Below are 22039 nucleotides of genomic sequence, written 5' to 3'. Positions count from 1 at the left end.
GATTCCTTCCTTTGTGCAGAAAGGGCCGGGGCAGGGTGCGGGGAGAAACGCCAAACGCGCGCTTAGGTGTAGGTGGTCAGGTCGATGGGCGTTTGGGCCGAGCTCGATCCGCCCGCGACCGGCGACGGCCGGATCCCGTCCGGTTCCCATGGCAGATGGCATTGGCACCGCCGCACTGGCACCAGCGCGCCGGCTTGGGCGATTCAGCGCTTTCTTTTTGGTACGAACTACTGTATACTGGTACCACTGTATATCAAGCAAAGTGCAAAGTGTGCAACACTTTTGTGTGAACAACTTTTCGTCTTTTCTGGTAGAACTAGTGCTCTTTTTTCTCTCTCGGTTTTCTCTCTAGCGGACCATCTATTTGAGGTGCATCCGTGCATGTGCGGTCTGGCCACTCGCACCGTAACCTATATAATCGATAGAGGCTACAATTTTCATCCACTTTTGCGTGATCCTTCCGGCCGGCCAGCAAAAGTTTGCAGAGCATGTTGCATTGCTTTTTGGACACGGCCGCCGCATGCACTTCACCGGGCATGGACACGCAATATGATGAACCTGCTTGCTTGAGCTTTTTTTTTTTTTTTTTTGCTGTGACTATAGCTATTTCGATAGATGGCCAATGAAGAGAGCAAGCAAAACCCATTTGGTGAATCAAACAGCCCGCATGCAATTCACGTTCGATTTATGCTCCCCGCCACCTCTGCGTGACCGCCGCATCATATAGAAACTGAACCGCAGCTACTGACCCGTGGGCCCGGCACCAGGGTTTATTTAGATCAAAAACTTTTCAGATTTTGCTATTGTAGTATTTTTATTTTTATTTATTAATTAGTGCTTAATTGTAGACTAACTAGGTTCAAAATATTTGTCTCACAATTTACAGTTAAATTATATTATTAATTATTTTTTATATATATTTAATATTTTTGTGACTATTTATATTTAATGCTTTAAGTATGTGGCACAAGATTCAATGTAACAGGAATTTTTTAAAAAAAATGGATTTTGGTGTCAAGGCCCCAGTCGTGGTAGCGCCGACTTTGGGTGCGCGCGCCGGAGTGGCCTGTGCAGGGTCTGGGTGTGGGTGTTTGGTGGATGGTGCATGGAGTGACGGCCCGGCCCGCCGTGGGACGTGGGTACCGTACCGTGGAGCGGTGGAGGCGTGGAGACGGAACGGAGTTGATGCGCGGCGGCGTCTGTCTGAATGGTCTGATCTGATCCATCCTCTGACGATCTCTTGTGGCGATTGCGTGGGCGGCTCCTCCTGCTCCGGGGAAAGCAAAGCGACCGCCGTTTGGGACTGGACTCACTCCCGGGCTCCCGACGTGCGTCGAGTTACCGCGCCGCGGCGAGTTTTTACTGTGTGTGCGTTCCGGTGCCAGCGAGCAGCTTTTGCATCCGCCGGACGGACGGACGTGGAGAAAGGTACGATCATCGGTCCGATCCCATACACCGTCGTCGGGCAGAAACGCCAAACGAACGCTCAGGTCAGGTCCATGCGCGTTTGCCGTTTGGGCACTGGGCAGCTCCATCCCACGACGGATCCCGTTCGGATCCACATGGCAGTTGGCATTGACTTCGGATCCAATGACGTTTGATTTTCTGACACTAAATTTTTACCATTTATCTTATTCAAAAATTTATCTAAAATATTATTTTTTTATCATAGTTTAGTTTATTAATAAAATTTCTTTAAGAATGACTCAAATTTAACTATGTTTTCATAATTTTTTTTACTGTGCAACGTACTGCGATAACGATGGGCGATGGCACTATGGCAGCGGTGCGCTTTCGCATACGTGCAGGTGGATTCCTTCCGTTCCTGAGAAAAGGACGATCCGATGGAATACCATACGCCAAAGTACGTGCGGGGCCGGGCAAACGCTTTCAGTCGGTCGTTTCTCTATCGGGGCTTTGGCTTCTGTTCTGTCTTGTGGTGTAACATACTATGCAAAACCTATGCGATGCAAACATGATGATCGATCCACACCATCTATCCCACTCCCAGCTACCAACCGATCGACATCGACGGATCCAGGAGGCCACACATTCCCACCCGCCTGCTTTTTGGACACGTACGGCATGCATGCACCGTACACGCACACGGACACGCAATCGAATTCAAATCAACATGCTCGCTTGAGCTTTTCTATGTCGGTCATGCTCGCGCCTGTACGTCCGATGGGATTGAATCTCATCGGACGCCCTCCATCAGCACGCTGTATCAGCCCCCTCGCACCTATATAGAAGAAAAAGTGTATCCGCATCGCCCCCGTCTGTACGACCTCATATCGCCTCATCCACCCGACCAGAAGAAGAAAAACACAGACCCGCACTACCTCCACGCACACGGGAGAAGTGGATCGAACCCGCGCGCCCTAGCTCTCGCGCGTATGGGATCTGCTCCCTCTCTTGACCTCGTCAGCCCCCTAGCACCTTCGCCCGCCACCAGTTCGCCCCCAAAGCTCGGCCCCAACTTGCCACTCTCCCTTTGCTGCTGCAACATCAACCGAAACCTAATGCAACAACCGAAGAAAACCACTGCAACATTCAACCCAGATCTAATGCAACAAACGAAGAAAACTATTGCAACACCAAGCAAGTGAGCTCACTAGAACCCTAGCCTACTGTGACATCAACTGAGACCTAGTGCAACAAACGAAAAAAATAGATTGCAACATCACCCCAGATCTAATGCAACAAACGAAGAAAATCATTGCAATATCAACCCAGAGAGCTTGTCGAAACCCTAGCATACTGCAACATCAATCGAGACCTAATGCAACAAATGAAGAAAACCATTGCAACATCAACAAAGACTTAATGCAACAAACGAAGAAAACCATTGCAACATCAACCCTGACCTAATGAAACACACCAAGAAAGCTATTGCAACATAGTGAAGAGTTGAACCGCGGAGAGATCGTCGGAACCCTAGCCACCACCACATCTCATAGATCCAGAGGGAGGAGGAGTAGAGGAGGTGGAGGAGCAGATCCAGAGAAGGAGGTGAGGGGAGAGAGGCCTCAGATCCAAATATGTCCCTACCTACCTCATCGAAGCCATGCCGTCGTCATCGTCTCTGGATGTATGGAGGTGAGAGAGCGAGGGAGAGAGAGCAGGGAAGGAGGGAGGCATGCTCTCCTTGTCGGAAGCTGTCGTTGTCGCCCACGCTCTGGTGGCATAGAGACACACAGAGGTCGTTGCGAGGGGAGGGAGAGAGGGAGAGAGGGAGGGGTAGCTCGCCACGCGTCACGGGGTGGAGAGCGCGCTGACGAGCAGCCTAGGCGGGCGTGGCGTTGGCGAGCCGAGAGGAGGTGCGTGCGCTCAGGCGAGCGGTGCCGCGGTGACAAGCGACGAAGAATAGAGCAGGAGACGCTCGAATGGGCTGTGTAGAGGAGAAAAAGAAAATAAGATAAGGCAACAGAGGGAGTGGAGGAGCTTGCGCCACGTCCATCCAGGCGGTAAAACACGCGTCGAATGCCCTGTGTCAAGCATTTCCGCTACGCGATTAGGCTGTTCGCTTGAGCTTATTTGCACAATCTATCAGCTATTTAGCAATATTTTTCTCTTAAAATAAATTGGCCAACAGTATTTTTTGCTATAGTTTATCAACCAAACAAACAAGGCTAGTTCAAGTAAGGCCTCGTTTGGTTTCCTTCGATAAAATTTAATTTTTATCACATCGAATATTTGGACACATATATAAAGTATTAAATATATATTATTGATAAAACTAAAAACACAGCTAGAGAGTAATTTGCGAGACGAATCTTTTAAGCCTAGTTAATCCATGACCGGACACTAATTGTCAAATAAAACAAAATTAATATAATGTGTGTTAAACTTTAACACTCCAACCAAACACCCTTTAAGTATTATTATTTGCTACAGCGACCAGCGAGCAAGCCTACTGAGGAGATCAAAGCATATCACACTTGGCAAATCGAACAGTGCGTCCTATCTGCTCCTCTCTTGACGATTGGTCATGCACGACGTACGATTGGTTGACCGTGAGACGATAGCGGGCGAAATACACACAAGTCGTGTTCTGGGGAAAAAGAAAAAGACGGCAGCGGGCATTCTTTAAGGTACAAGTAGAACATGGGCTACATTTCCATCCGTCTTTGCGCAGCAAAAGTTTGCAGAACAGATTGCATCGGTTTTGGACACGGCGATCGCAGGCACTTCACCGGGCATGGCTTGAGCCTTTTTTGTGGCTGTGGCTATAACTATAATAGGACAGAGGTAGTACTCGTTTTAGGTCTTGTTTAGTTCCGAAAAAATCTCGGATTTCGGCACTGTAGCATTTTCGTTTTTATTTAACAAATATTATCTAATCATGAACTAACTAGACTCAAAAGATTCATCTTGTGATTTACAGGTTAACTGTGTAATTAGTTTTTATTTTCGTCTATATCTAATGCTTCATGCATGTGCTCTAAGATTTGATGTGACGAAAAATCTTGAAAAGTTTTTGGTTTTGAGGTGAACTAAACAAGGCCTTAGATGAATATGAGACTCGACCTTTTGGTCCTCCGTTTCTTTTTTTTTTGACAAAAATCCTCCGGATTCCTTGTTTCCGTTCTGGAGAAAGCGACGATCCAATATACGACAAAAGAGGGCAGGGCCATTGTGCTTGCAGCAGTGCAATAACGTGCGCTCAGGTCCATGTGCTCATGGTCATTTGTTGCTTGGGCAACTCGCAAGGCCTTGTTTACTTCCAAAATTTTTTGTAAAATATGAATAGTGATACTTTCGTTCGTATTTGATAAATATTGTTCAATCATAGACTAACTAGAATTAAAAGATTCGTCTCGTCAATTTCGACCAAACTGTACAATTAGTTTTTATTTTTGTTTACATTTAATACTCCATGTATGCGTCTAAAGATTCGATTTGACTGAAAATCTAAAAAATTTTGCAAAATTTTTTGTAACTAAACAAGGCCCAAGCCGTTCCGAAGAACGCCCGTGGCAGTTTGCACTGTCACGAGTGCACGGCTTCAGGCGGTGGATTCGGTCTGACCACAGCGCCACGGGCCACGGCACGGCTAGCCCGGAGTTCCTCTCTGTTTTTATCGAGCAAAGGCCGATAAAAACAACTTTTTCTCAGTGTTGGAATGATCCGGCAAAGATAACAAGGGTTACCAAGAAGCAAGGCAGATTTTGGTTTTGGAGACGATCAGGATGAAGTTGGGCAAAGACTCGAGACTCAGGAGAGGTTTCTTCAACCTCAGCCAAACGGGGACTAGCGTTGACAACAACCATGTTCAGGTCAAACCTAGCTACTTCGTGTTTATATATATGAAACAAAAGAAAATATATTACACCTACTCGTAGATCATACTAGTTTCGTAAGAGGAATTTTGTGTTTGGATGGGATCGGGATGGCACAAATCTTGCAATTCTACACCAATCAACTCAATCCTTGGAACAAGTCAACAATGGCTTTGCATGCGCCAAATAGTACTAGGCTGATGTTGGACTGTTGCCATTTGAGCTGTGTTTGTTTCTCTGCATGAGGTATGGCCTGTTCATCTCACATGGACCTGGTTACATGGAGAAAGGCTCAATATTTGCGAGTTTCCCTGTTTATTTAACTAGACAAGGTGTTGGTTGACCCAAATAAGCCTTTATTTGTTTGCCTGCACCAGCTGAGGTGACTTCTAGCATTTTTAGGCCCTGTTTAGTTCTCCACCCAAAATTTTTTCGTCCATCCCATCGAATCTTTAGACACATGCATGGAACATTAAATGTACATAAAAAATAAACTAATTACACAGTTTGATTGAAAAACGTGAGACGAATCTTTTAAGCCTAGTTACTCCATGATTAGCCTTAAGTGCTACAGTAACTCACATGTGCTAATGATAGATTAATTATACTTAATAGATTTGTCTTGTAGTTTCCTAATGAGCTATGTAATTTGTTTTTTTATTAATTTCTAAAAACCCCTCTCGACATCCTTCCGACACAACCGATGTGACACCCAAAAAATTTTCATCTCTAATCTAAACAGGGCCTTATTCACGGCAACTCTCTCACATGGCCCAAGGCTGCAACATCCCAAGCCACGCTCCATAATTCGTTTTCGTTTCCTGTAAGAGCCAAGCCCAAGGATACTTTGAGGCCCGTGGTACCCAGTGTAGAAAAATGACTAGAAAAAACAAGCAAGAGAAGCTGAGCTAGAGAGCCCGAGCCCGAGCCAGGCAAACCAACACGTCTTTGAGGCCATGTTTGGTTCCCCGTACTAAGACCCGTTTGGTTCTCTTGCTAGCTAAAATTGACTAATGAAACTAAAATATTTTAATTTCTTTTAGTTAATATGTTTAGAACTTTAGTTACTATAATAACTAAAGTTTAGCTAGCTAAAATTTTGCCAGAGGAACCAAACAGAAGCTGAGTGTGTGGTTGGCAATCTTGACCGTGGGTGGGGCCTGCTGAGCTACTGCCTGTTTCCTGCTTGGACATTGCGTGTTTGTGGCTAGCTGTGATATCTTTTTATTTCAATATTTTATAGCTTTTCATTTTAGGTCTAAATTAGATAAACAACATCTACTTTAATTATCTTGATGTACTTTTTTTCCGCAATGATGCAGTAAATTTTAAAATTTTGAGATTTTTTTAACAATGAACATTTGAATTAGGATTTTAAGTCCTTTTTGCAATAAATTGTAAGTGCTCCATATATTATATGCTATATTTAAATTATAAGTTGTTCTAACTTTTATTAGAGTTAAAGCATCTTAAGTTTAATCATAATTATAGAAAAAATTATAAAAATTCATGACATCAATTAGATTCATCAATGAAGTTACCTATGGCTTGCTGGTCGTTCCAGATTCTGGTTTGATTCTTCATCTGATTGAGGATTGCGACTTGGTCTCGTAATTCTTCTCCGATATTCTTTTTTTTTTAAAAAAATCTTCTCCGATATATTTTCCCCAAGGCAAGGGTTTGAGTTTTCGGTGGGACATTTTCGGTTGATCTGATAATCGCATCGATCTGCTGTCGTCGATTGCAGAGGAAAACGGTAGATTTTGCCGCAGGCGACCGGCGTTCCCCAAACTCTGTGTCCGCACATGAGTCCGTGCAGCAAGCTCCGCCGCCTGACGCGCGGCGACGACGACGCCGGCGACGGCAAGACGATGTTCCCGGACTGGGCGTCGCTGCACCAGGATCTGGTGGAACTCATCGGGTGCCGGGTACTTGCCGGCGACCTGCACGACTACGTCCGGTTCCGCGCCGTCTGCTCCCACTGGAGCGCGAGCACCGCCCGCCCCCGCGGCCGCGGCGTCCTGGACCCGCGTTTCCACCCGCGCCGATGGATGATGCTGCCGGAGGGCCACGGCCTCTACCCGGGCCACCCGGACCTCCGCGGCTTCGTGCGCTTCTTCAACCTCGACACCGGCGCCTTCGCCCGCGCCCACCTCCCGCTGCTGGCCGACCACGTCGTCCTCGATACGGTCGACGGTCTCCTCCTCCTCCTCCACCGCAACGACGAAACTGCCATCCGCCTCCTCCACCCCTTCACCGGCGACGTCGCCGAGTTCCCGCCGCTGGCGTCGCTCCTGCAACAGATGGAACCAAGCAACTACTACGAGCAAACAAACATGCGCAGGATGCTCATGAGAGCTCGCGCCTCCGTTACCGTCACCTCCTCCGGGGCCATCACTCTCGTGCTGGCCCTTGACCACCTGCATCGCGTAGCCTACGCCACCGCCGGTGACCAACGCTGGACTCCCTCTGCCTGGAAGCTCAAACCTTTTCTCAAACCCGTATCTTTCCAAGGCAAACTCTACGCATATCAGCTGTCACCCTTTGAGATTGGTAAATTATACATCTACCAATTTGACCCGCCATGCCCAGACTCCGGCGACGGACAGGGACAGTCCCGTCTGCCATTGCCAGTGAAGATTGCCGAATGCCCAATGGACAAATTGTGTTTCGTCCTCCACTTTGTAGAATGGTGTTCAGAGCTCTTGCTGGTTTCTTACAACGATGTTTCCTTTTCGAAGCTGCTGGTCTACAGAGTTGCTGACCTTGTCAGTGGAAAGATTGAGCCAGTAACGGACATCGGAGACCACACCGTGTTCATCGGCGATCGTTCTCTCTGTATCTCACTCTCACATAACAAGGGGAAGGGGAGTAGGACTAGGAGCTTTGCTTCCATGTCGCCGAACTCTATCATATGCATGCATACTTTCCATGAACCTTTTTCTGAAATGTTTGCTCGTTTTGAGCAATATGATCTAAGTACTGGCATCTGGACTCCAGCCAGCGACGGAGACGTTTACAGAAGACCACCACCGATCCCCCATACACTAATCCATCATATCTTTACTTCCTGTAAATACGATTTTGAGTAAGTCTAACCCTTCGACTATATGTCTGCTTGTTTTTTTAGCTTCTGCAGATTACTTTGACAAGTTGACGAGTGTGAACTTGTCTCTGCCTGCAGGAATAAAGGATCGATGTATTGCTGTACGATTTGAAGCACAGCCTATGTAGTTGGTGAAGCGAGATCTACGGCATGCGGTGAGTTTGTGTTCGTGTTAATTTTACCGCTCATATATTCAATTGTCTTTTTTGCTTGTTATTACACTATTGGCATAACACAGTTTGGTTCTAAAACTCAGTCAACATTAATAGTAGCTAATGTCGTTAGGCATTGTTTGGTTTGGATAAACTGTAACAAAATTTGTAATGTTTTGGTGCTACTATCGCGTAGCGGTAATATTGGATAAGATGACAAAGCACTGTATTGGAAGCTTTGGCTGTTCTACTGTATTTCAGCATTACTAAGATTGGTTTGTGTTTCATGTTTATGCTGGTATTCATAAGTCAGTTACAACCTAGCATTATGTGTATAGTTTATTTTATTGAGGGATTTAGAGACATGCTTCTGTAAAGGCTTTGTTATTTGCCAGATGTATAACTATCGTGCACTTTAAACATAAAAACTATAAAGGTAAAGTCGAGTATACAATATCTGTAAGATCTCGTCAGTTGTACAATATCTTTTTTACTAATGGTATGATATAAATAACTGCTGTCGATGATTTTGAATAATCTAACTATTCATATAAAAATACATTTATTTTGGTTTAACATATGTGTGTTTCTTCCATTTTTGAACATCTATATTGGTTTTGTTTGTATATTGGCTGTTTCTAACATTCATTTCATACCCTGTTTCTAGGCTTGATGGTCTCTTGTTGCTGCTGATTTTCTGACGCTCAATGATTATTGCAACCTCTGCCGCTCCATCTCTGTTAGTATGGTACACATCTATCTAGAGTGATCTTAATGTTTTTTTTTGAGTTGCCAGCAGCACAAGTGTTTCCTTTAAAGTGGTTGTGTATCTTGACATTTGGATTACTGAATAAAGTTATCAAATTTGCCTGTTGCTGGCTAGATTATGCAAGAATATATATTGGCTAATATCTATTATCTATATTATGAACTGGCAGAAGCCCTATTGGGCTAGATCCATTTGGATGTGCATATATCAATATAAGCATCACTGGTTGTTATCTTCCTTCCTTCCCCTGTGCTGCATCACTGCGTCGTCCCGTCCCAGTTGATCCCTCCACTCCCCTGATTTCACATCTGTTGCAGCTGCTTCTCGTCCCAGTCGCTCCCTCCCCCACAAATCTTCACCCCCATCTCTCGAGATCCATGCTCATGGCGGCGACCGGCGAGGAAAAGGCCGCCAGTGCGTGATTGGTGACCTAGTGAATTTCAGTTCTGAAGCCTGCCACGGCAAGAACTGAGGGAGGTCAGAGACACGCACATGCTGAAAAGCTCAGATCGTCACTGACAGATGAAGAGAAGAGAGGTGATGCCATAAATTAATCTTCTGGGATATCGGCAAGTTTTACGATATCAGACACATCTTGCAGTCAAACGATAAATAACTGTATGTGATAGAACACCGACTTTCGATCACTGATCGCTCGCACTTCATGCTGTTCCTGACAAAGTCACCAAATTCAGGAGTGAAGAGCAACTATTTGATCAATTAATTGCAAGTCAATTCCGGCTGCTGTGAGCAACTGATCGTATTTTCAGTAGCCAATCAGTAGCATGTCGTTAACTGTTAACACGATTCGATTTTCGAGCGCCATCATCCTACTGCTGAACATCGACTTTCAATCACTGATCACTTGCACTTTATGCTGTTCAATATTTTCAGTAGCCAATCAGTAGCATGCTGTTTAACTGTCAACCGATTCAATTTTCGAGCGTGATCATCCTGCCACTCAGTATAGTGTGGCAAACATGATACTGTCAAATTCCACTCAATAGCTCTAGGTGTTGGAAGTATGACTGGCAAGTATGAAATACTTTCTGCATACATGCATCGAATCAGGAGTATCAACAACGAGTAATCATAGAAGCATATGATGCAAACACTCAACAGCTCAATCCTAACACAAATGCCTACCATATGTCCAAAAGAATGAATCCAGAAAAAAACCCATATATAAATTAAACACGGGGGAAGCTTCCTAAGCTGAACCCTGTGCTTTGACATGGTCAGGAGCACGTCGATTCTCACCACAACAGCATCAGGACACCTGAGACAGCAAGCGCCAGGTAATGGGCAACGTCGGCACCAACTTGGTGCGACGAACTCTTCTCATCCGCCTTCGCCTTTGCGCTTGCTGATTTCCCTGACCTTGGGCTGGGAGCAACATCAGAGGCCTTGGAGTCAGGGGCGGGAGCAGGGGCAGGCGCCAGCGGTGGGTCGCTCTTGAAGATTTGCATTGGCAAGAGGACCTTGTTGACCTCGTACACAGCGACCGGGCGGGTTGAGTACACGCTGCTGCTGATCTTGGGGTTGGACCACATCGATTTCACTTGGATGGTGCCCATGTTGTAGGTGAGGTTCAGCGTGTACTGCGAGCCGGCAAAGGTGGTCACTGGGTTGAGAGTGCTCAGTTTGTCGAACTCAGCCAGGGAGTAGTATTTGGGGAACGCGTGGTACAGGAGCAGGGACTTGAGCTGGTCCTGGGTGAGGTTGGCAAATGTTGTCTTCTTGAGCGCGGCGAACGCAGAGTCCTTGGGCACAAAGATGGTGATGCCGTTCTTTGTGTCGTTCGCCTGGTTCTGGAAGGTCTCGATGACATTGGTCTTCTGCAGGTAGTCCAGGAAGGTGTGGAACGGTCCGGCCACACTGAGGAGATCAGCGAGGTCAACATGGCGCGGCGCAGGTGCGGGTGCTGGCGCTGGTGGAAGGATTGTAGCTGATGGAGCAGGTGGGCTCTTCTGAGCAACTGCTGGTGAGGACAGCACAATGGCTAGTATGGCCACAGTAAAAATGCCAGTTTTGAACTCCATCATAGAATCTGATTGCCTCCACTTGAATGAATGAATGAATTCCCTGAGGTCACACAAGAAGAATGCAGCATTAGACACTGAATATCTCATCATGCTTTCTTCATAAAAATCTGAAAAAACTAACACACCAGGTTCTTGGTTTGCAAATTCTAAACTGACAAGCTGCAAACATAAGTAAAAATGTTGGGGGGCAGAGATAGGCAAGAAGTATATACTGAATTCATACAATTGCTATTTGCTAGAAGTTGCTAGTCAGCTATGAGAGATCTAAATTGTGGTCTGGTTCCTACTCTGAATTGGCAGGGTGGTAACTCCTTGTTCTTCAGATTCACAAAGTTGCTATTTGCTACTTTTCTTTAACCAACCTTGGTAGCAGTTTTCATACATAGGAAGAAATTTTAGTTTTGCTTTTAAGTAGATAGAGAACAATCGGCTACCATAGCCTTAAGTTTCAGCTCTAGAAATCAATCAATCGGAGGTAAAGAACAAAGCTGCTCCCATCTGAAACTGCAACACTGGTGTTCAGATCCTTGTGGTACAGATTTGATTTGAAATCAGGAGTGAGCACAGCCTGAAAGAATAATTGGTACACCTTTCCCTATCACCACGAAAGACAAATACAGGTGCCAAGAAAAGAAACACCCATCTATGACCTCGATCTGGCCGAATTGACCGGCATTATAGAAGTGTCAGATTCCACCTACCAAATCACAAGACGCGACATAATAAACTACTGACCACATGAACCGAACAGCACCGACACCTCTCCTGCAGATCTCTGCGGCACGGGAGAGCCGGAATCTGAAGGAGCAAGTAACCAGCTACGAAACTGAACAGATTCCCACTGCTAAACATTTGCGTCAGCTTGAAGGAAACGGAGCACAGAGCACCAGGAAGATCTGTTCTTCCTCGGGTCAGGAAACAAGGTGAGCCAGATCCAAATGCAGCCGCAGCCGCAACTGCACTAGGCCACTAGCACAGCGAAGTGAACCCTAAGCGTCTCTGATCTACTAGCAGAAGTAAAAAAAAACTCCAAAATTGCAGCACATGGAGATGGATGCCAAGAAAAGCACAAGCTTTGAGCATTGCGGCATGGATTGGAATGAAATTCGATTGCAGAGCGAGAGGAAGAGGCGGGGAGACGGGGAGGAGAGTAGGAGACTGACCTGAGCGGGAGCAGGGGAGTGATGATGCCAGAAAGCCGAGCAGGACGGTGGAGGAATGGAGGTGGGGTGGGGTGGGGGTGAGTGTGCTAGTATATAAAAGGTGGTGCGTTGTGGGGATGGATGGAGTAGTAAAAGATAACGAGGCTCCATGGGGTGGGGTGGCAGCTGGTGGAGGAAGAAGAGGCTGGAGGTGGGGCCCAAATGACGTGCCACCTCTCTCCTCACTCCGCTCGAGCCGAAGAGGGGCAGGTGCAGTGGTACACCACGCTGCACACTGCGGCACTGGAAAGGGGGAGCCAGCCAGCCAGCCAGGTGGGGACTGGAGCTAGCTGCCATTTCTGTCCTATATATCCTATCCCGAGTGACTGCTGTAAATCCATTTTGCTCATCATTACTGGCGCGATTAGCGTCCATAAAACTGCAACGAGACGGTTTCTCTGGTTCTTGATGATGCCTTGCTAGCTTTGCAAGGCTTGCAAGTAAGCATGTCCCTGCCTTTTCTCAAACCAAGCTCTTGATGTGTCTTCTTTTTTTTTCCTAGAGTTTGTTCTGGTCCAGCTTGAAAGTAGATAGATGTTTTTTGTTAGAGAGAGAGAGAGAGAGAGGTGAGAGGAGAATTGTTTTGAGGAATTTCAGAATGTGATCACCTGTGCGAATAACAAAAGCAAAAAAGAGCCGGCCGAATTGTGGTGATCCAAGAAAAGGAGCCGGGAGGTTCATGTGACGTACTGACAAAACCACTGCTGTGTGGCCTTTCGGCCTTTTTCTTCTGCGAACAGGGCTTTCCTCCAGCTCTCATGGTGTCTGTCTATGCGCCCAACACCACCAACCAACTCATGTTCAATTCTATGCTGCTGGGGCCTTGTTTAGTTCACCCTGAAAACCAAAAAGTTTTCAAGATTTCCCGTCACATCGAATCTTATGGCACATACATGAAACATTAAATATAGATAAAAATAAAAACTAATTACACAGTTTAACTGTAAATTACGAGACAAATCTTTTGATCTTAATTAGTATATGATTGGATAATATTTGTCACAAACAAACGAAAGTGCTACAATTCCGAAAAGTTTTCACTTTTCGGAACTAAACAAGGCCTGGGTTATTGGAAGGTCTTCTTCCTTGGGACTGACACAATCAGACAATGTGACAAACAGATTAGAGATCTGCAGGTTTTTTTCCCTGCTGAGACTACTGCGCTATGTAATATTATACTCTAGTAAGTATTGTTTTTGAAACGGTGTGAGTCTGTGAGATCGAACAGAAGCTTCAGTGGCCGTTGTTGAGAATTTTGTTACTACAGTACGTACATGTGGAGGTCTGAAAGTCTGAACTGAAGGGAACCTTCGGTTTCCTGCAGGCACATGTTTGGTGGCCACAAGTTTTTGTAACACACCAGCTTTTGCACTGGTGTCTGGTGTGGTGTCACCGAGCAAATCATACAAGCAAAAAAAAATGCGAAAATGTTCTGATGATATTCTCACATGTTTCTTGTTCTTGTTTCCCTTTCTTTAGTCCACGTGGCCGCGAGTGCATGTCGGTGTCTTCTGAAACTCTGAAATCTGAATACGACGCTGGCCTTTTTTTCTGAACTGATACTTCCAATAATGGCACTGACGAAACGAAGGCGTGTGTGGCCGATGTGATTACGTGAGGTCGCGGCCAAACGCGATGCGGCGACGACGACGGCGACGGGGACGGGGACGCCGTGTCGGTGCGGCGAAGACGAGACGAGACGGCGGTTCGTTTCATCGTCGGCTACGTATCAGGGTGGGGCGGGCGGCCACTGTCGTTAGCTTAATGGGACAGCATCTCAGAATAATCAGTGGCTGTCCTAACAAGGCCCCGCCCTAATCATGAGAGGGGAGCTGTCAGCCTCAACTGGGCGGGCTCAGTCCCAACTCCCAAGCACAGGAGAATCATGGCCCGCGCTTTGATCAATCAGTCCCAACTCCCAAGCGATGGAGCGCGCTCCAACCGACGCGGAGGCCTTGGGCTCCAAACTGCCGCGCGAAACACCCAGCCCAGCACGGCACCAGCACCCAACTGCAAGCTTGGGCCTCCTTGGGCTGCATAGTCAACCACCTGCACATTCTTCTGCTGCCAGCTAGTAGCCTAGTACTACTTGGGCCTTGTTTAGTTCCGAAAAGTGAAAAGTTTTCGAAACTGTAGCATTTTTTTTATTTGACAAACATTATCCAATCATAGAGTAACTAGGTTTAAAAGATTCATCTCGTGATTTACAGGTAAACTGTGTAATTAGTTTTTATTTTCGTCTATATTTAATACTCCATGCATGTGGCGTAAGATTTGATGTGACGGAAATCTTGAAAAGATTTTGGTTTTTGGAGTGAACTAAACAAGGCCTAAGAGTATTTTTTCAAAAAAAAAACTAGGAGTAGTTTTTCAAAAAAAAAAGTAGCTTCTCTCTCAAAGAAAAAAAAAGAGTAGTAGCTCCGTGTGCATAGAGTTAACAGCTAGAATCAGCCGTATTTTTTAATTATAAAATAATATTTTTTTATAATAAATCAACATTAACCATAGGAGACCTCGGCTCTTCGACTCTCCGCTGGCTGGTTTCCTGGCTCTCTTGCCTGCTCTCTGCGTCGGTCTCCGACTCTCCGCTGGGTGGTTTCCTATGAGCCTTGTCACATCCATTAATCCTCAGTGCGATCGCGTCGATCTCCTCTACTATGACTCTATTTGCTTGAGTTTTTTCTACTAAATTTGTCAACCATTCAGTGGTATTTAGCTCATGACGGCTACCACCATGCATCCATCAATCTAAACCACTCATCAACATGCTAAATAATTATTTATGCTCCACTATGTTTTATACTGACCTACTACCAGATTATCGGTCAATCGTACGATCGATCTAGCAGGTGAGGAATTCGTCTGAACACACATTTCAGTCTCAGACTCTCAGATGGTGCTGTTTTCTCTATATATGCTGCGGATATTCTTGGTCACTTGCCGGATCTATTTTCCTTTTGCATTGATTTGATTCCGTGAAACAAGCATAGGTGTTCCTTCTTCCTGTGTGCTTGCCTGCACATGTCGCCAGCAACATTTCAGAAGCCAAATGACAGGCGCCAATAATAGTTGGTCCACCGTCCATGATAGAGTTTCGCATTATTTTGTTTGTTTGTACTACTTAACCTATATGCTACCGTAAGCCACTGCAGAGATAAGAGCATCTCTAACAACTTGGTAAAATTCACTTGTCAAATCTTGAGTTAGCAAGTTGCTAATTTGTTTAGCAAAAGAAAAAAGGATGTGTCTCCAATAAGTTGCTATTCTCACTTGGTAAAAATAGAGGATGACAGATGGGACCCGCTCACTTGGTAAAAGAATATGTGTCTCCAACAAGTTGTGCTTGGGATAGCAACTTGGGATAGGAACTTGATAAATCTCGGCAGTAGAAACCTCTGGATAGCAACTTGGGAAATTTAGCAAGTTGAGATAAGGAGTTGTTGGAGGAGGATTTTTATGCTTTTAGCAAATTTGTTAGGATAGAAATACCTTGGAGATGCTTCGCTCGTCTCGTGGATAAAACTTGCCTTGCTTCAGTGTAAACTTAACAGGACTTTTTTTTTTTGAGGAGAATGGATTGGATTCTTTTCCCCTGACGATTGGGCATTCGGTCGTGCCTGGAAGGCGCGTTTGGGTTGGGCCGACGGTTTTTGCAGACGGTTTGGGTTGGGTCAGGCCGACAGGTTTTGACGTGGGTAAGATGCTGTGGGCGCATCTGTCCGTGCAGGTTGCATGCAGCCCAGTGGAAAAAACGTGGGTTCGGGTCGGTGCCAATTCGTCTGTTCAGCACCAAGCCAGAAGAAGCAAGCCACCAACGGCTTTCGAAACGGAAGACGGATCTGCTTACCGTGGACATCAGGACACCTACACCAAACGACATTTGCTCTCTGCCATGGTCGGTTCCCGGTGCTTTATTTGTGAGCCAGAGTTTGCTAGAGGTCGTATAGCTGCTACAGTGTATGATATCACCTGATCCCATACCGCCTTTTGCGATGCTCAGGGTTTTTGACAATGATAAGTATTTTTCAACTCGACCTATATGGAGGTTGTTTGGTTCCTTGCATCCGGCTGAACTAGGCTGACCATGCACCCTGCATCCAGCCAGCCTGATTCATATAGGCAACCAAACATGACTGCTTGTATATACTCAGCCTGTCCCATATGAGTTTGGCTCTCAGATACGAACCATGCTCTATTCATACGGGAACCAAACAGGCTCTATATATTTTTTTGTTTGTATTTCTTTTCTACTTTTCTCAATAAATTGTATTTATCTCTACATGATATTAGTGTGGCAAATTTCTTTGGTCTGTCACTCTCTTCCCATTTTGCCCATCCTCCGAAACTGAGTCTAAAGATCCTCCCATTTTTTCCCACCTACAATGGCTAAAAATTTAGAGCATACTCATGATAAATGAATGATGCATCAACAATTATGGATGATCTGCACCAACATTTTGCATGCTTTATAAGCTAGATCAACATTGATGACTAATATATATATTTCTACTACTAATATGCCTACGGTGCCATCCAAAATGTTTCAAAAATAGATTTAATTATTATGTTCTCTTACAAAGAAATCTGAAACATTGGAGGAAACCAAAATAGCGTTAACTTTAGAAGCAAACAACCACCGTGAACAACCCACAGTACTCATGACCATCTGGGTCACTTGTATTTCCAACAATTACAACACCCAAGGTCCCGTAAAGGTGACTCAACATCCAGTAGAAAAGTAGTAACATGATGGGGACATCACTCCATCATGTACAATCTAAGGAGTGGAGAAGATCTTCTTCCTTATAATGTAGACACAGTCTAACTAAAATTGGAGATCGACGCATCCGGACTTTATTTTCGACGACCCATATATAGATGGAAAGCCAATTTGATAGCGAAGACAATGAAACTGGTCTCACGTAAAAAGGCCTTCAGAATCAATAGAAATTATCGAAACAAACCAACGTCAGAATCTGCCAAGGTGCTGCGACACTGTCATTTTGGTCTGTTGGACCGTGTTTTGGGCCCATTAGGGGGCGCGTCCAGGGGATGATGATCAAGACTCTATAATTAGGCCGCCACTTTCTTTAGTGTTCGAATTTTGTTGCGTTCTTGTTTTCATTGTGAATCATACATTGTTTGCTACGGCTGTATTGGCAAGATTGTTTGCTGTTAAACCAGGGCCCATCTTGTTCGCCGGTGGCGATTAGTCCTTTCGAATAAAGACTTGAACTTCTCCTTATATTCAGAGAGTCATATTTATTTGCAATTTCAAAGTGTGTTGATCTCCTTGCTTGTGTTCTCGATTCGCTTGCACAAAAGCCTTATCGGCGAGGTCAATCTTGTTCGCGTGGTTGATAACCAACGGAGCAGCGACTTTACGGTTGCGGGAGGTCCAAATCAATCTTAGTTCAAAGCCTAGATCGCACTACTACAATCAGGTACAACAGGGGCGGCTAAATAAGCTCTGTAAGGGCGGCTGGCCCAGCCGCCCTTATGCAAACGCTCTTACAGTGGAATTCACTGTAAGGGCGGTTCAGCACCAGCCGCCCTTACAGTGGCCCACTGTAAAGGCGGTTAGAAACAACAACCGCCCTTACTAGTGACCACTGTAAGAGCAGCTGGTGCTTCCAGCCGCCCTTATAGTGAGCATTAGTAAGGGCGGCTTGTGTCTCAGCCGCCTATTGTCTGCATTTGTAAGGGCGGCTCAATCTAGAACCGTCCCTACAGTTATTTTTTAGAAAAAAATAAAAATTACAATAAGCGAGTTGACAGCACAGCACAGCACCACATACATATATACATATATAATCAGATTCTCAGCATCACAGATTCACAATATAAATATCCATACATATACACAGCACCACATTTATAGTCCAACACATTTTAAGTCCAAAATGTTTCCAAGTCCATTACAAATCCATCCAAAAAAGTCCGAAATTTTTCAAGTACTAATACAAATCGATCATAGTCTATTCCAACAAGTTCACATGTAATCAACGACCTAGACATAATCGTGAACATGAGTCTCCACCAACCGACATTATCATGCCTATCAGAAGATTGGGCCTTGCCTACATCACAACATGTCATGATGATTCATTTGAATGTTTTGCCATTGTGATACTGAAGTGAGATTAGATCCATTTGAAAGATGATAAAAAGAAACTTGCCATAAAGTATTTATAAGCCTATATTGTACTTTATCAGGATAGCCTTTCAAATATAGCACTGTTGGATTACCGTCAAATTGAATGATAGGGTTCGGTGGCCTTACACTTCAAAATTGATATTGTATGTAGTGTATCCATATCATCCCCAAAGACTCGGCTTTCGCCGCACTGAAGAAGACAACCTACGCTTGCAAGGCCCAGCAAGGACCAGGTCAAGTCCCTACTCATGAATCACTCACTTCCTAAGTTCTACAAAGCCTCGCTATGCTGGGCAGGCGGCCGCGCAACCTGTTGTTGGCCACCTTTGCCGGTTCCAGCCTCCCGGTAAAGCTACGGCAACAACTTGGTGTGCGAAGTTGGGTAGCAGCGTGGCAGCGACGGCTCCGGCGGACGTGTGTGAGGTCAACAAGGCTGTCCTGCCAACAAATCTTCAAGAGCGAACCCAAGTAAAGAATTCATAGCCACTGTAAGCATCAGCATATATATCCTCATCGTTTGCTCTCCTAAATCAGGTCAGACCACAACAAATTCTTGGGATTGGGAATGACCAAATATAATTAATAACAGGTGTGAATTGAATTCTCAACAAAAATTACTCATCTTGACAGTTGAGTTACACAATGACAGCTTTAGGTAATGAAAGAACAAGCGTCAAGCAGTGCACACTACCTATATATAATAAGCAGTACTTATATGATGGTAGCAGCACTGTAATAACTCGATAGATGCAAAGAGTAAAAAACTGTAGTTGTGACACTTCAAAATCGCGAGCGTGAGCTTTATGCAGCTTTGGCGAGCTGGCCGAGCTCCCTGTCGACGGCGACCTTGAGGAAGCTGCCTTCCTCGACGACCATCTGCACGGGGAGGAAGCCCAGCCCGTTGGCCACGGCCAGCATCACCTCCTTCATCTCTGCCCGGAACTCCTGCCTGTCAACCTTGCCGCTGCCGTCCCTGTCGAACCGCGCGAAGAGGCTGCGGTACAGCCCTGCGAGCTCGTCGGGCGCCACCACCGCCTCGTCCACGCCGAAGTGCTTCTCCAGCACGCGCAGGCTCATGAGCTCGCCGGCCATCTCGGCGTAGGTGAGCAGGCCGTCGTGGTCGGTGTCCAGCACGGCGAACCGGCCGTCCACCGAGGAGTTGAAGGCGCCCTCGTCCTCCACGAAGCTCCGAACCGTGCTCCCGTCTAGGATCTCCACGCTCATCGTCGGTGCTCTTTGGGACGTGTTCGTGTGAGTGGAAAGTGAGAGAGTTTGCTCTGCTCTGGGGCTCTGTGGCTGCCTCCTGGTCCTGGCTGGTGTCTGGTGAACGCGATCAGTTGTCCTGGTGTTTTTATAGTGTCGCGAGCGGGTGATACGACTGAGCATTCGGCCATGCTTGGAAGGCGCGTTTGGGCCGACGGATTTTGCAGACGGGTTGGGTTGAGTTGGGTCAGGCCGACAGGTTTTGACGTGGGTAAAATGCTGTGGGCGCGACGGTTCGTGCAGGCTGCAGCCAGTGGACAAAGCGTGTGCCGGGTCGGTGCCAATTGGGCTGTCCGGCACCAAACAAGAAGCCACCAACGGCTTTTCAAGTGGAACACGGTTGCTGCTTATACTGTGGACGACAAGACGCCAGACGGTTGATATATATTTTTTACAACTCGAGCTATATATATTTTGTGGTTTATTCTTTTTCTATAATTTTCTCACAAATTGCATTATCTCTACTGATATTAGCATGGTAATTTCTGCTGCCTGACACTCTCTTCCTGTTCCGTCTGTCTCTCTAAAACCGAGTCCAAAGATCCTCCTGTCCCCCAATGTATACACTCATGGTAAATAAATGATACATCAACAATTATGGATGATTTGAACCAACATATTGCATGCTTATAAGCTAGATCAGCACTGATGACTACTATATATATATATATATATATATATATATATATATATATATATATATACCCTGGATGCCATATACAAAATATTTCAAAAAAAATAGAGTTACTGTTCTTCTCTTATAACGGGCTATGGAGGTAAAAAGGCAAAGAAATCCAAAACATTAGAGGAAACCAAAATACCATACTAAGCCAACTAGCTGGATAAGACTGTCCCACAAAATCCATCGTTAGGAACTACATTCGCATATGACAATAGCTAATATTTTAGACCATCCACAGTGGTGAGTCTATATTTTATGTGCCAATCAAATAAAAAATTATTGAACACATGCACAAGTTAAACCGTTGTTTTCCATCCCTTCTCTCTTTGTCTTCTTTCTACACGAATACTAGTTAGTAAAACAAATAGGCTTTTCATGGTCAGTTCCTGACACACTCCATGCATCGGATTACTGCAGTGGTATATCCATCGACTCATGCAAATTAAAATATTCCCTTGAGTCGCTTTAAAAACATCACTAGAGAGCCTTAAACACCCTTGAGAACATCAATAACATGGAGTTGGCGCAACATCAGCTTTTGGCTTAATGCCAAAGCCGTGGAACATGAGAAGATCACTCTAAAAGAATGTGGGTGTGCAATAATATAAACCTTGGCGTCACTTGTTTTGTTTTCATGCAACTTTTTTTGACCAATCATATTGTTTTGCTGCAGCTCCCAAGCATTTTTATTTGTATATTTTCACTCTTGTACACATTTTTCTTGTACATTGTTAATCAAATTATATCACATACATAGTTGTCACAACAATTTATGCTAATGAAATTATGTCATATTCATTGTTTCAAAATAAAATACATTATCATATCAAATTGATCACATGCATCAGTTAGATAAAGAATAAAGGTTTTTATATCTAACACTTTCCCTCTTTATCCTATTTTATTAAATAATAAATAAATAAATATTTTCATGTATTACCTTTAGGTAGTAATAGATGATTTAACCCTGTGAACTTATTGCATATAAAGCTTATAGTCATTTGAGAGTACGTATAATAGCAAAGCCCGTACCATCTTATGTGCAACTAAAACTATTTTCATTTAGAACTAATATCTAAAACTATTTGCGAGCTCTTCAGGGTCTACGATTGCTTCCTCCATGCCGAAGTGCTTCTCCAGCACATCGCAGGCTCATGAGCTCCCCGGCCACATCTCAGCGTAGGTGAGCATGCCATCGTGGTCGGCGTCCAGCGCGGCGAACCGACCGTCCACCGAGGAGTTGAAGGCGCCCTCGTCCTCCATGAAGCTCAGCACCGTGCTCCTGGATCTCTATGCTCATCGTCGGTGCTCTTGGGACGTGTTCGTGTGAGTGGAAAAGAGAGTTTGCTCCACTCTGGGCTCAATTTCTGCCAGGCTGATG

At 45.2% G+C, this 22039-nt stretch overlaps 3 protein-coding genes across 4 annotated transcripts; 1 reads left to right on the top strand and 2 right to left on the bottom strand.

Moving 5' to 3' along the window:
• LOC8066993 lies at positions 6877–9956 on the top strand. Of its 2 annotated transcripts, XR_002455387.1 has the most exons (4): positions 6877–8370; positions 8467–8543; positions 9208–9288; positions 9627–9956. XR_002455387.1 is itself a non-coding variant. In XM_002445881.2 (3 exons), the coding sequence occupies exons 1-2, from the start codon at positions 7088–7090 to the stop codon at positions 8498–8500; spliced, it is 1317 nt and encodes a 438-aa protein (XP_002445926.2). In that variant the 5' UTR covers positions 6878–7087; the 3' UTR covers positions 8501–8543; positions 9208–9415. The 2 variants fall into 2 exon arrangements, 1 of the variants encoding a protein (XP_002445926.2); XM_002445881.2 differs by lacking the exon at positions 9627–9956 and having other exon boundaries at positions 6878–8370; positions 9208–9415.
• LOC8066992 (fasciclin-like arabinogalactan protein 7) lies at positions 10346–12665 on the bottom strand. The gene is made up of 2 exons (XM_002444747.2): positions 12518–12665; positions 10346–11394 (listed from the first exon to the last, which is right to left on the bottom strand). The coding sequence occupies exon 2, from the start codon at positions 11352–11354 to the stop codon at positions 10566–10568; it is 789 nt and encodes a 262-aa protein (XP_002444792.1). The 5' UTR covers positions 11355–11394; positions 12518–12665; the 3' UTR covers positions 10346–10565.
• Positions 19273–20032, bottom strand: LOC8055200. Its single transcript, XM_002444746.2, has one exon. The coding sequence runs from the start codon at positions 19935–19937 to the stop codon at positions 19515–19517; it is 423 nt and encodes a 140-aa protein (XP_002444791.1). The 5' UTR covers positions 19938–20032; the 3' UTR covers positions 19273–19514.

This window comes from Sorghum bicolor, chromosome 7 (assembly GCF_000003195.3).
Source record: "Sorghum bicolor cultivar BTx623 chromosome 7, Sorghum_bicolor_NCBIv3, whole genome shotgun sequence".
In the NCBI taxonomy this organism is placed as follows: Eukaryota; Viridiplantae; Streptophyta; class Magnoliopsida; order Poales; family Poaceae; genus Sorghum; species Sorghum bicolor.
This window is presented reverse-complemented; position numbering and strand designations above follow the sequence as displayed.